General features: G+C 46.3%; 1 protein-coding gene across 1 annotated transcript in view; it reads right to left on the reverse strand.

Annotated features, from left to right (window-relative positions):
• The window catches only part of DNAH14 (dynein axonemal heavy chain 14), a 328,569-nt gene that overhangs the window by 230,407 nt on the left and 83,099 nt on the right, over positions 1-15,063 (reverse strand). The window contains exons 13-18 of the mRNA XM_040451938.1: positions 14,287-14,566; positions 13,741-13,786; positions 13,552-13,649; positions 8,992-9,158; positions 7,930-8,274; positions 1,419-1,760 (exon numbers count right to left, since the gene is read on the reverse strand). Coding sequence (XP_040307872.1) covers positions 1,419-1,760; positions 7,930-8,274; positions 8,992-9,158; positions 13,552-13,649; positions 13,741-13,786; positions 14,287-14,566 — 1,278 coding nt within the window. The remainder of the gene's footprint in view (positions 1-1,418; positions 1,761-7,929; positions 8,275-8,991; positions 9,159-13,551; positions 13,650-13,740; positions 13,787-14,286; positions 14,567-15,063) is intronic.

A 15,063-nucleotide genomic window follows, 5' to 3' on the forward strand; every position in this document is an offset into this window, starting at 1 on the left:
ATAATGGATAGAGCTTAATATGTACTCTGTAAGAGGGATGCCCGTGTCATGCGTATATAATAAAGTTTTCCTTAGGCGTCTCCCATACTTTCCCATTTGTGAACATTCATCTGTGTTTGTCAATGAGGAACCCCTGGGAGAGGCAGCTGGAGAAAGGGTCTTCCTGGCCCACAGGCGGTCGGTTTCTGCAGCCCCGTCTGCTGCCTTTTCCAACTGAGATCTTCACAGAGGGACCTCAGCCCTCAGGTACGTAAATTGTGTGAAATGTTACAGTTCAAGTCAGAAGGCGGTAAGGAGGCCCCACCCCGTGTGTCTGGTGGAGACAGGTCGGTACCTGCTCAGCTCAGCTCTGCTCACTGGTGCACACGACCTGCAACACAGGCCCCGGTCTCGGTCGGGTGTCCCACCTTGCACACTTTAACAAATGTGAATTGTGTAAACCGGACACTTGTGTAAGGGCCTGTAACTTTCGAGTACTGTTTATTTAAAATAAGCGCACAGGGGAAGGGACAGAGGAGGAGAGAGAGAATCGCAAGCGGGCTCCACACTGTCAGCCCAGAGCCCGATGCGGGGCTCCAACTCACGGGCCCGGAGATCAGGACCCGAGCCAAAGTTAAAGTCAGTCGCCCACCTGAGCCCCCAAGAGCCCCTCAGTCATATCTGAAAGACCGTAGGTGGGATGTGTGCACCAAGCACCTTCGTGAGGAATGTGTTGCACCTTCCCGTGTCTGTGTGAAACAGTACAGATCGCCCATGTAGGTGGAGAAACTGAACAGGCATAATCTCACTGAGTGACACTGTGCCCGAGGCACGGTCAGTATGGGACTCACAACTTGGGGTGGTGCTGAGGGCAGAGGGGTGCACACAAGCACGGTCTCCGGAGCCTGGCTCGGACTTGCTGTGTGACCTTCAGCAAGTTACTAGACCTCCTTAAATCTCCCTGTTATTTGCAGGCAGGTACAGGCGTAAAGCACGCGGCACACAGCACCTCTGACACTCGGGGAGGGTGTTTATCGTACGCTTTGCTCCTCTGAAGTGACTCAAGTTGTAGCGCTCGTTACCGCCGGCCTGGAATGAGGCCCAGAGAGACTTCACGGGTCTAGCCCTTTGGGCCAGGGGCCTCGTGTGGCAGAACGATGAATCCTACGGAAAAAGTCACCACTGTGCTGTTGTTCGTGGTCTGCATGCGTTCATCACCGAAGACAATGCTAAATGTCAGTTACGGGTTCGTGAAAACAGACATGCAATTTTTCCTCCCATTGAGGTTCACAAGTCACCAACGTGCTGTCTGCGGAGTCTGGGTGAGGAACACTTGGATTAAATTATTTACCTAAGATTCTGCAGGCAGCAAGTGCCGCTATGCTTACTAGGCCTACGGGAAAGAACCAGCTGATTTTTGATGAAAAACACACACTGACCTTGGCCTTCAAGTTGCTGACGTCAACTCGCAGACCCGTGATGTGAGCTTCCAGATTGTCTCTGAATTTAGCAATAGCGGCGTCTTTATTCATCTCCCTTAACTGCATGGAGGTTTTTAGCTGCCCAAACTTGACGAGAAGAATTTTATAGATGGCAATTTGCTCTCCTGAAATCTGGACCTGGTAATACCTTACAACAGAATGCAGCTGAGCAACGACAGAGTGTTCTTTCTCTAACACAGACAATTTTGAGGAAATCCCCTCCAAAAAAGCAAAATGTTCCACAAATTCTTCAATTTCAGTGGGATCGCACTCCATCTTCCTCAGTGAGGCCTCCACAACCTGGATCATTAACACGTCAATTGTCATTACAGAAGGACTGTTCACGGTTTTAGAAGATGGATTACTCTTTTAGCATCTGTCACTACCTTACAGAATTATAATTTCACAAGAAAACGAAGACATCATCCAGACATTATTCTAGATAGTGTTTAAACACTGGAGCGTGAACACGCTCAAATCCTTTCTATTGTTAATAGAGGGAACGTGAGGGTACCTGCATATAAAATAAACGCTAAGGTATAAAGGAAGTAATGTTGTGAATAATTCTGTCCCTAAGAAATGAACGCAACAACGATGGGAAGGGTTTGGCCACCACGGGATAACGCGGAATTGCTACCACGTTTGGAGCGTGTACATTCCAGCTCTCTATATACGTGATCCCGCTTTGCTCTGATCGCGTGTTGGTTCATTCGGTGTTGTCTTCTCCAGTTTATGCAGGAGGAAATGAGTCTCAGAGGGATTCAATTTTGACCTCACTACAGGCAAAGGTGTAGTGAGTTACAGAGCTATGATTCACCCAAACATGACTCCAAATCCTATTTTTATCCGTTATAAGTATTCATTATAATTATATGCATAACATCAATACTTCTCCTAAGTGTATGTATATCATTCCGTGAAACTTTCAAAATAATTGCATTTCTATACTCACATGACAATTTTTATTTTTGTCTCCTACTTCCAGGCTCTTAATGAATACTCATGCGTGATTTGGGAAGCAATGTCATTTCCATTTTCAATCTCACAGGCTTGAATTAATTGACTGTATGTGTCTAATTTTTCAAGCACTATATTCTCTTTGATCGTCAAATAGATGTTCGTACAAAACACGCAATACAAAAAAGCTTTTAAAAGAGAAAATCCCTATTACGCCATCACTCAGAGGTCACCACTGCTAACCCACCAGCAGTTCACATGAACAGGCTTTACAGGGAGGCTTGTGTCTGAATCCCAGCTCCAGCACTTCCTAACTGTGTGACCCTGAGCAAGTAGCTTTACCTTAATAAACCTGGAGTCTTCATCTATAGTTTTGAGGATAAAACTTCCACATTTGACTGAAAATGTTCAAAACAAAAGACCGAGTGAACACAGCTATCTTGACTTTACCCACAAATCCCATTTAAAGGCCAGAGAAAAGAAACACTTTAAAATGCAGATTTGTATCACAAAGAAAACAGATAATTCCAATTTTGCGCAAGAGAGGGCAGGAAAAGGTGAAATATACCTAAACTTCCTTCATGTCACTAGTAGGACACTGATATCAGAGACCGATAAGGATGGTAAAGGAAAGTCACAGACAAATTTCACGTACGGGAATAGATGCAAAAGTCCTAAAAACAATGCCTGTAGGGGAGCCCGGGTGGCTCAGTCAGTTGAGTTGAGTGTCCAACTTCAGCTCAGGTCATGATCTCACAGTTTGTGAGTTCGAGCCCCACGTTGGGCTGCAGCCTGGAGCCTGCTTCAGATTCTCTGTCTCCCTCTCTCTCTGCCCCTGCCCCACTCGCGCTCGGTCTCCCTCTCCTTCAAAAGTAAATAAACATTTAAAAATTTTTAAAAAATATAAAGTTCGCGTACGTGCACGCTGGCCGCTAAGGCAGTCTGGAGGCAAGAGCGACCTAAGAAAATCAATTAATGCAACAACCACATTAAAGGCTTAAAGAAAAAACCCTGCATGATTATGTCAGTAGATGCAGAATAAGCATCTGATAAAATTCATTTCTGGTAAAAATTACTCGTGTCAGATGAGGAACTCTCATCCAGATAGGGGAACTGCTTTAACCACATCAAAGGAAGCTACCCGAAGCCTCAGGAAATAAATAATAAATAAAAACACACCAGGGAGCACGCAGGAGCCAGAGAGAGGATGAACGGAGAGGACTTTCAGAACAGGTTCCTAAACCAATTACAACTCAGAGAGTTTTCTGGAACAAAAAACCCTGATTCTTCCAGCTGCAGAGATGCGGTTTGTGGAGGCTCACGTGTGTCTTAGGGTTGTGTGCCGGAAGCGTTTGAGAGCTTTCTGACCGGTACCTGATTTCACTCCTACAACCTCTCCAGGTGAGTGGCCAATATTATCCCCAACTTACAGATAAAGAAACTGAGGTAGGGTGAGAATAAGGATATTATCTAAGGTCTTCCACATAGGAAACGGAAAGGCCAAGATTTTTTAAAAAAAATCAGGTGAAGCAAAATTTACATATAAAAGATGCTAACTGAACGTTAGAGTGAGTTTTAACACAGTTATGCACCTGTGTAGTTACCTCCATAATCAAAACATAGAAAGCTTTCACTGCCCTGAGACCCCTCGGGCCCCATCCCAATCTTCTCCTGCCCCTGGCCTCACACAGCCACCTCTGGTTGCTGTGACCACGGGTAAACTCGGACTTGTCACGTGACATACACACGGCGCTGTCCAGCAGGCACTCCTTCGTGTCTGGCTTCTTTCGGTCAACGTATTTTTGAGATTCATCCAAATCACACTTAGGGGGAGTTAAGCTCCTCTTCCCCAGTGAACGCTATGCCCACGCACGAATGTGCCGCCTTTTCTCTGCTCACGTCTTGCGGGGAATCTGGATTCACTACAGGCTGTGGTGTGGTACTTGTGGGCGAGGCTTCTGCGAGTATTTGAGTCAAAGTCTCTGTGTGGACCTGTTTTTATTCCTGTTCGGTAAACGACGTGCCGTGGGACTGCCGGGTCCAGTGGTCGGTGAACACGTCCCCTTATAAGAAAGGGCCAGTTTTCCGAAGTGACTGCACCTGCTTCGTTCTCACCAACAACGGCTGGAAGCTCTGGTCCCTCCACGTCCTCCTCAGAACGTGCTATTGTCGGCCTTTTCAATTGTAGCCGTTGAAACGGGAGTGCGGTGGGACCTCCCTGTGGATTTGACTTCCCTGAGGACGGCGACGCTGGGAACACTTGAATCTGGTGACTGCCTTCTTTTGGGAAGCTGCGTTTGTTACCGGTGGTGGCAAAATGGCGGTCACGATGGTGCCTGCTCTTTCTTGGGGCTGATCCCGTGTGCTAACCAAAGCCACAGCTTCGGGCGAATAGTAGGAAAACTTGGTATCGCGTGCTGTCTCTTCTGTTACTTTCAGTGAAACCCCGGGAGATGACCTCAAGCCACACGAAGCTGGGCAGAGACTGAGGGAACCGCAGCTCTGGTAAGAAAATCTTCTTCTGCCTTCTGCACAGAGTCGACTTGGGGATTCTTGAAGTCAAAGGCCGTAGAAGTTGAGACAGCTAACCGCTTCTGAGCTCTCAATGAAAGAGGCGGCTTCAGTGGTGGCCTTAGCAGGAGAGGTGACTAGAGCCCTGCCTTAACCGAGCACCCTCACCGAAGGTGGGACGACAGGACTGGCAGACAGCTCGCTGGCGGACTAGTAAGGGCGTAACTTTCCCCCCAAGTCCATGTTCCAAACAGCGCCACACACAGAACCGTACCTTTAGGGGGGATGGGGAAGTGTGCAGCACAGACAGCAGCTAAATAGAAAAAGGTGTCAGGCTTAAAAATCACACCTGGACTTGTATGCAATTAACCAGAAGCAGATAGGGAAAAAGTATTTAAGGAAGAAAGTCCTGGGGCGCCTGGGTGGCTCAGTCGGTTGAGCATCCGAGTGCGGCTCAGGTCATGATCTCATGGTTCATGAGTTCGAGCCCCGCGTCGGGCTCTGTGCTGATGGCTCAGAACCTGGAGCCTGCTTCAGATTCTGTGTCTCCCTCTCTCTCTGCCCCTCCCCCACTTGCACTCTGTCTCTGTCTCAAAAATAAACAAACATTAAAAAAAAAAAAAAAAAAAGTCCAAGCCTGATAGTCATCAGTGATGCTTCCTAAGGCCCACCCAGGTGTCCAAACTCATGCCCTTGCCTTAGTTGTTCAGTGCCCAGCAAGCACAACCTCACCAATGCCCGGCTCGGATGGGGCGGGTCACGCAGAATGATACACTACGGGCGCAAGCGGGGCCGCAGGGGACAAGAGACGGAGATTTCCCCCGAGATCTGAGGGGAAGGCTGCCAGACTGACTAAGCACAGAAATTAGTCTACCGAGAAGCAAATTCTTGTCCCTTCTGTCCACCAAGATTTGGTATTAGCTGCAGACCACTAAAGATAGCTACTTCTCCATTTTCTTTTTTTTATAGGAGGGAAGTTTTAATTACAGCTACCCTGTCCCTTCACCATCTTACACCGGGCCGGGGGGCTGCAGCCTGGTCTTTGTTTACGGATCACCAGAACGCTAAGCGGCCAGGCTGCACTTGATAAGGAGGGCCGGACGTGGCGTGGGGCCCACAGTCACCCCTACCTCTCAGGTGTCCACAGGAGGGAGCCCCGCTCGCCTCGCCCCCTGGTGTCCCACCGCTTCGCACCCGCGTCCTGGGGCAGCCGAGTGAGTCCCGCCGAACGCGGGGGCAGGGAGCGCCAGGCTCAGTACAGGTACCTCCTCTCAGCCAGCCAGCCTGCCCCACCAAGGCCACGTGCTCCCCTCTGCTCGCTGCTGGACAAGGCCAGGGGTTGGCCAAAGTTTCCAGGGCAGCCGGTGCCGAGCGGGCCGAGTCTCTCCCTCATTCTGACCTTCAGTTCGGGGAGGGCTAATTTCAAACAGATGGAAGCCACCTGCCCCAAGGTCCACCTCGTCAGCCGACAGCGAACAAAGGAACTATTTTCATCTCCCTTTGCCGTACCTTGTCTTGCTTCTCAGCTGGCTCAGTGCCCAGCCGGGTAGATTTATTCCCAGCGCGGGAACATTTATTGTGTCCCCTAAACCCGGATACATGGGAAGAAGGGTGCGGACAGCCAAGGGGTCGAGTGCGCAGACGCTGCTGTGAACTGGCAGACCCGACGCTCAAGCCGCCCCTCCCTGGCCTGCCTCCCTCCGCCGCCAGGGGAGAGGAGCCCGAGACACGCCCACCGGGCCAGGTCCCTCTGCAGCCGGAGGCGGAGGCGGAGGCGGCACGGGGACGTGCAGCCACATGCACCACGCTGCTGCCGCTTCCCCGAATTTCTGCCAAAGGGAGGGCGCGGCGCGAGGGGAGCAGTCCCCGCCACGGGAGCCGAGCGGAAAGAGCCAAGACGCCGAGCTCCTGGCCACGTGCGGCCATCGGACCGGCCTGGGCGACTGGCACCCAGACTTCTTTGCGCACGAGACAGAGAAACCCGTCGTTTAATAGCCTTCGGGGGGGCTTTTGGATCCTTGTTGGGGGAATTCGGCCCCGAGTGAGCCAGAAGTGACTTCCTATGAGTCTCAGGGTTGCTGTGGTTGTAAAGATGACGGGAACCCCAACGTACACAGCACACAGTGCCTCTGGTCTAACGGACACTTGCGATCCTCTTGGCTCTTCACGGATTTAACAACTACTAGACGCTCCCTCCTTCTGCAGACACTCCCTTGCTTCCCCATGTCTCCGGTCACCCTGCAGGCTCCCCTTCCTCTAACGACCTCCTAAATATGGATGTTCTGGAGGCTCTTTTCCATCGTCACCACACACATAACCGGGGCATTCCCATTCACTCTGACGACCTCTAGGACCGCTTGGATGCCGGTTGTTAAATGTGCGCTCCCGTCCGGACCCCCTCCTGCTGGCCGGACAGACACACGTGCACATCTCTACCTGAGGACGGCCCCGTGAAGCAAGCGCGGTGCTCCCTCTCCTGCGCCCCACGGCCCACCCCGCTGCCTAACCAACACGCTGCAGGTGTCATTAATTCCTGACTTTCTCCTATTCCCACATTCTGCCAATCACTAAACCTGTCCATTCTCTTTCTGAAATAGATCTCAACTCCCTCTGCTCCCCAGACTCCACATTGCTACTGCCCTTGTCTGAGCGCTCATCACCTCTCCCCTAGAGTCTAGAAACCACTCTCCTCCCGTCTCATCCTACCTGAATCCCAGAGTGGTCCCTGCAGAAATGAAAGTGGCATCATGTCGTTTTCACATTTATAATCTTGCAACGATTCCCAGCAGGAAAAACGGGAAAACGTGGGGTGCAATTTTAGAGACGGTGGAGGAGGTTTCTTTGAGGAAATGACATCTGATCAAAGACCCAAACAAATGTAACACGTATCACATTTCTGAGGATAACGCTCATCAAGTGTGTTTCCGAAGCACGTCTTTTAAAATCATAACCTGATAATCATAAAGACTCTCACGCAAGAGGCATTTCCAAAAATACTTACTTCTAATAGATTTGTGCTCTTGTTTTCAATTACAGATCGCAGGAGGTCGTGACTCAGACGTATGACATTCTCAACATATGGTAAGCATTCTGACTGATAATCGAGACTTGTAACATTGAAAATACCAATGCGTTTCTCAATGACCATGCTGACAATGTGTTTCAGATACTTTCTGAATTTAGCTAGTATAGTTTTAAACTGTGTTGGAGTTAATTCTTCCATAGAGGACATTTTCATACTCATGACTTTGGCACTCTGTACGATGGTACAGTATTTTCTAAACTGGCAGCTGTAAGCACTAACCAGGCCCATTGAGTTACCAATAATAGTCAGGAGACTGGCAATCTGTAAATAAAAATGTCAGAAAGTCAGAATTTTAAGAGTAAAAAACTTGTGCTCTAAGGGGCTAATAGTTCTATTAAGATATTTAAAACCATAGTTTTTTTGTGGAGTTCATTTTGTTGGGAACCTACACTAAAGAACTATGTTGGAAACATAAGACTTTAAGAAATTAAGATAGCCTTTTAAATATGTGGTGTTTCTGAAAAGGCCTACCAAGCCATTTATCTTTATCGTCAGCATGTTGTCTTGAGCCGTGGCCTAGAAACACCAATCACTCATTCCCTCGCTTGGCCCCACTTCAGAATAGACACTGTGCACAGCCTTGCACCAGGGCACTTCTATATACTGTGTGAACTCTCCCAAGACACAGCTATTGGACGAGGAATCATCTGACCCAAGTGAAGACAATTAGATTCTCCTGTAAATCTGAACAAAAATACCCAGCCAGATGGCAACGGGAATGTAGGGGCCAATGCAGGTCAACGACTGGAAGTCAAGATCATGCAGGAACCATAAAACAGAAAGCTCATTTTCGGAGGGGAAGTTGGAAAAGAACAAAGGAGAAGAACTGAGCTGAAAGCACATGAGCGGGACAGATGGGGGAGAAGACAGAAGTAGCATTTCAATTGTCCTAAGTTAGGATGCTCAAATTTTTCAATAAATCCCTTTAATCTAAGAATCAGCCCAGTATTCCCTAAGACAAATCGTTCTTAAACTCACTTTGTTTTGGTAGGTAGGATCCATTTCAAAAAGAACCTGACAATCTGGCCATCTGGTTGTCTTCTTACAGGCAATGCCACTTTCAGTCTTATTAGGTAAATTCACAATTAAAACCGATTCAGTAAAGACAGACAGGCGGGGATCTTGGCAAAGAGGAATAATCTTGGCTAAAATACATAAGTCGAAAGTTAGTATTTTCTGATGTCCCACTGAAAACAACACATTAAAATTATCCATGACATCTAAAACCACTGGACTGAGGCTAATTTATTATGAGGGCTATATAGTATTCTATACTGATAAATGGAATTTAAGACAGTGTAAAAGTTTGGGTTTAATATTATGGAAACAACAGAACCACTCACAGATACTGGGTGGTGTTGGGGCGAGGCATAATTAAATAGAAGCAAAGAAAAGTCATTAAGAAATAGTTGGAATGCCCATGCTATGTGATGCCACGTGGAGAGCATTAGACCAGCACAGTGAGGGGATGAACAGGAGACAAAGCTTCACCGCCAGTGCGTTCACAGACAAGCTGAAAAACCGGGTGTCCATGGGCAAAAACCAACCAAGCAACAAACACAAAACTTTAACCTACACTTCACACACTATGCAAAAATTAACTCAAGATAAGCCATATACCTAAATATAAAGCACAACTTTATTAATATTCCAAGAGGAAATACAGGAAAAATCTATATTGGCTGTGAGCTAGACAAAGAGTTTGCAGGCAACAAAACATAACCCGTAATAGAAAAAAAGTGGTGAGCCGTACTTTATCAGAGTTCAGAAGGTTCCCTCTGTGACAAAGAATGAAAAGATGAGGCACAGACTGGGAGAAAATGTGTGCAAATCTTGTATCTCATGAAAGACTTGTAGCGACGATACATATAAAGACTTCTCACGACTCAACAATAAGGAAACAAACATCCTAATGAAAATAAGCAAAAGATGTAAAGATCTGACCACAAAAAATGTATCCAAGCATATGCATATAAGCTCATGAAGAGATGAACAGGGAAACAAAATACAACCACAATGAGACCCACTACAACCTACCAGAATGGCTACTTTTTTTTTTTTTTAATCTGACAATACCAAGAGGTGACAAGGATACAGAGTGACTGTGAAAGGGCGAGCCTATGCCGGCCGACTCCATCTTGTTCTGTGTCCTCCACCTTGAGTGACTATGTCCCCGACATGACCCCTTTCCCGGGAAAATCGCAGAAACCTCAGACCGCGCCTCCTCCCCTTGAGTAACCTCCCGCTCACCCGTTCAAACTTCCTGATCAAAACACGTCCAGCGACCTGCGTAACAGGACTCCGACCCTTCCCCAGCCAATCGGCCGAGGCCACGACCCTTCCCCAGCCAATCGGCTGAGGCCACAGCCATTACCTCACCAACTGCCCCTAGAGCCCTATAAAACCTTTGTGCTTTTGAAACTCGCTCTCTCTCCCCGGTGGTATCTCACCGCCGCGTCGGTGCAGGTAGGGGATTGAGCTCGAGCTAGCTCGAATAAAGGCTCTTTTGCTTTTGCATCGGACTCGGCTCCCTGGCGGTATTTGGGGATCGCGAATTCTGGGCATAACAACTGGAGCTTTATACATTGTTGGCAGGAATGCAAAATGATAGAACCACGTTACAATTCTCATACAATTAAACATACACCTACCATATGACCCAGCAAACCCACCCCTGGTTATCAACTCAAGAAAAAAGGAATCTTACGTTGTCCAAAAACCCGTATGTGAATGTTTACGGCAATTTTATTCATAATTGCCCCAAACTGGAAACGACCCAGATGTGACTGCAGAAAGAAACTTTGGTATATCCAGACAGTAGACTAGGACTCAGCAATGAAGAGGAGTAAGGCTGCTGTCCCCCACAGCAAGATGGATGAATCTGAAATGCATCTTTCTAAGTGAAAAAAGCCAGACCAAAAGGCTACCTACGCATCCACTTGTATGACCTTCTGGAAAAGGCAGAACTATAAAGACAGGAAACAGATCCGCGGTTGCCAGGGATAAGAGGTGTGGAGGGTCCAACCACGAAGGGGCAGCACCAGGGAACCTGGGCGTGATGGAGTGGTTTTGTATGGAACCTGGATGGCGGATACGTAATTGTCAAAACCCACAAACTGCATGGCGCACAGAGTGACGTAGTAGGTCTTAAAACGCCAAGCAGGATGCTGGGAGAACCCAACACGAATACGGATGGTGACAAAGTAGCCTGCTGTGTTACTAGTGACTCAAGAGGAGGGGTAACAAAGGAGACTCTGGAGAGCAGTGTTTTGACTGAAAACTCTGAGGACAGAGGGGGGAAAAAAACGCCCACAAACACTCTGGTTGATACATTTGCGTCTCAAACGGGTGCAGAGTAGCCATTCTGACATTATTCTACCTGCATAACAAGTCAGTAACTACACTGTTACTTTCCATGTTACTTTCTAGGTCTTTTCACTGATGGGCCTCTGAGCGGCCCCACTCCCGCAATGAGCCCGTCCCGCGGCTGTCCCCGAGGAAACACAAGACGGGTGTGAGCCTCCTGTGCCCAAAGAAGCTACAGTGCTCTCCACAAAAGGGCACAGGGCCCATTCGGAAAGAGCAGTTCTCTGAAAATAAGGCCAACCTGAGCAACAAATTAAGTAACAGTAATACTCTCTTTACACTCCCCAGACTAACACAAATATCCCTGAACCTAGGAAATCCCTGGGGGCAAAATGTGACATACTTAAAACAGCACAGTACTGGCACACGAGTTATAGACACAGTCCAAAAATGAAATAAAATAAAATACTAAAATGCAATAAATGATCACAGTGCCGTTTCAAGTCAGCGAGGGTGAGGAATGGATTATTCAACGAATGATACTGGGACAGACACATCATGAGTGCTTTGGGAAAAAGCACTAATTAGTGCTTTGGGAAAAAGTCTGTGTATGCAAATACATTTTAGAGCAATCGAAAGCTTAAACATAAAAATGAAATCATAATTAGAAGACAAGTAGGAGAATGTTGTTTATAATATGTGTTCATAATGTGGGCAAGCGTCTCTATGATACCACGCCCTGAAGCCTTTTTCCAAAGGCTCTACAAATGTTATACTTTAAAAATAATGTTCTGCTTAGGAAAAAATATCACCATAAAATCAAGGCAAATGACCCATTTTTCTTAAAACTCCTATTAAAGATTAAGGGTTAATTTTCTTAACCCACAAGAACTAGCAAGCAGTACGAGAAAGACTTCTGCCCCATCAGTGCCGCTCCTGTGGACTTAGTCTGAGAAGAACCCCATGGAAGCCACAAGCCATGTGCCAGACGTTAACTTCATGACTGGGTATAGGAATGAGCACGTTTGATTTTGCATGCATGGTTAAACATATTATGGCACGTTAGTGTAAGGGAGTATTAATTATCTAGCCATCTAAGTGACAATTATGAGAGCGACTGCAGAATGAGGAAAATGCCTCCAATATAACACTAAGTGATAAGAAAATGTTTTGTTAAAGTTTTTTTTTTAATACTGATTTTTGAGAAAGAGAGACAGAGTGCGAGCAGGGGAGGGGCAGAGAGACAGAGAGAGAGAGAATCCCAAGCAGGCTCTGAGCCGTCAGCGCACGGCCCCGTGCGGGGCTCGAACTCACAAAACCACAAGATCATGACCTGAGCTGAGATCAAGAGTCAGATGCTTAACTGACTGAGCCACCCAAGCACCCTGATAACAAACCATTTTAAATCTAAGTTTCACTCTTGTATGCTTATGAAGGTAAAAATGCAGAAACCATGTGAAAACACATAGTTGTTATATGCAGGCAGCTGAAATGATGGGGTGGTTTAAATTTTTTATTTTTTTTCTCAAGTAAGTTTACATGCACACAAATGCACATGTGTATACAAACATATACAAATGTGAATGTAGATCAGTGAGTCCACATTTACATAAATAACTGAATAAAGAAATGGATCTGCTAAGGTGATAAGATCCCCCAATAAAGGCTAAAATTAGGGGGTAAAATTTTCAGAAGAAACAAAAAGATATTCGACAATCTCAAAATATCCCTCCCCAAATTGACTAATAACAAGAGGAAATATACACCTTCTAAGAGTTGCCACGGGTCCTGCTGTTTTAAGATGTTTTAAGACTCAGACCGAGAGGAAGGGACACGTTCGGTGGCCAGGCTAGTAATAGCTGTGTAGTGTCAGACTGGATACACAGAACTAGAAAAGGACTGATCGAAATCGGTTTCAGATGGAAACAGTATCTGTTATGCTAATAAGATATAACTTAGTTAAGTCTTATAAAATTCTGTGGTATATAAAAAACCCAAACCTTACACTGTTTTCCTAATTCCCGTCTTTTATGCACTCTACAGTTACGTGTAGAAGTCACACATCCTCAAATAATCCCAAATTCACACTGACTGATCCCAAAGACTGCACATTCCCGATCCCAATGGACGGTGGTGTGTGCTCCACCACTGGGTGTGAACATCAGATGCTTGAGCCTGAGAGAATATTCCCAAAGGAGACAGTGTATCTAGCTACGCTTCAAAAACACTTACTTATATGTTTTTCAATGTCAGTCACCATATTTTGAATTTTTCTTGAAAAATCTAATCTGTTGGGAACTATGAAGAGATTTGTAGCAAATTCTGAAAACCTGAAAAAAAAAATAAAAGCATATTTCAGAAAAATGCAGTAACCACCAGAGACTACAATTACTTGTAATATCAAAAAGGTCTGCTACTTACTCATCACACATGTATTTATTCTCGAACTCGGTCATGATTTCTAGGTCTACAAGAGTCCATTGAAAAAAAGAGAGAATGAAACACTGATTGGTATTTAAACCAGCTAGGTGACCACTTGCTACGTGGCAGTGCTTTGCAGACATCCGAGAATACGCGGGAAGGTCACCTAAGAGGTAGCATTCTAGCACTCCACCGCACCCCGGACTGTGATAATGAGGGCCGAGCTGCGGTCTGAGGGCCTGGGTTTCTGACAAGCACGCAGGGGTGTTCACTGCCAGGAAGGGGGTCATCAGGCCCCAGGACTGAGAATGGTGTGTGTAGGAGACCAGAATGAGTAACGGTGTTATCGCTCACATGCACCACAGATGATGTGAGCTTGTGCTTAGAGCTTTCTTAACATTTATACTGCCGAGAAATGATATTATTTCTTAATATTTATTATCGCCGGTCAGCGATAATAGATAAACTACTAAAATTTTCTGTCATTTGCTCTTTTCGGGCTGTTAGCGTATCTCCTTTCATTCTTAATAGTCTCACTCATCTTACCTGAAGGTATTTCTTCAAGGTCGTAACAAACTTTTTTTGGTTTCTTCATCATTGGCATTTCTTCACTCGACTGTTTTGTGACACAACTGACTTCATTTTTTGGTGCCTCCTCTTGTTCACACACCCCAGGTTCTTCAGAGCCATTGTCAGACTCCTGAAAGTTCTCTGTGGAAGTTTCTGAAGAGTCACTCTCTTCAGGAGACCTCAAGCGTAGAGTCACTTCAAATACTGGTGCATATACTTTTCTCAAATTGCTCTCCACTTCGATATGATTCAAAATCTAATTGATAGATATTAGAGTGACAGTGACAATATATAACCAAAAGAATATTCCTTTCAATTCAGGATAATATAGACCTAAACTTTAAATGATAAACAATAACTTTGGTGTAATGAATACCTGCATGTTAAAATACGGTAATGTAAAATACACGATGCATTGTAATGCAGGAGTTCCCCCAAAAGACTGTGTAAATTCACACCAGAGTGGTGACATATTGATCATTTGGGAGCTTGTTAAAAATACAAATTCTTGGGGGCGCCTGGGTGGCCCAGTCGGTGAAGCGTCCGACTTCAGCCAGGTCACGATCTCGCGGTCCATGAGTTCGAGCCCCGCGTCGGGCTCTGGGCTGATGGCTCAGAGCCTGGAGCCTGCTTCGGATTCTGTGTCTCCCTCTCTCTCTGACCCTCCCCCGTTCATGCTCTGTCTCTCTCTGTCTCAAAAATAAATAAACATTAAAAAAATTTAAAAAAAAAATACGAATTCTTGGGGGCGCC

Source organism: Herpailurus yagouaroundi, unplaced genomic scaffold (genome assembly GCF_014898765.1).
Source record: "Herpailurus yagouaroundi ecotype Mexico unplaced genomic scaffold, PumYag 205, whole genome shotgun sequence".
Lineage (NCBI taxonomy): Eukaryota > Metazoa > Chordata > Mammalia > Carnivora > Felidae > Herpailurus > Herpailurus yagouaroundi.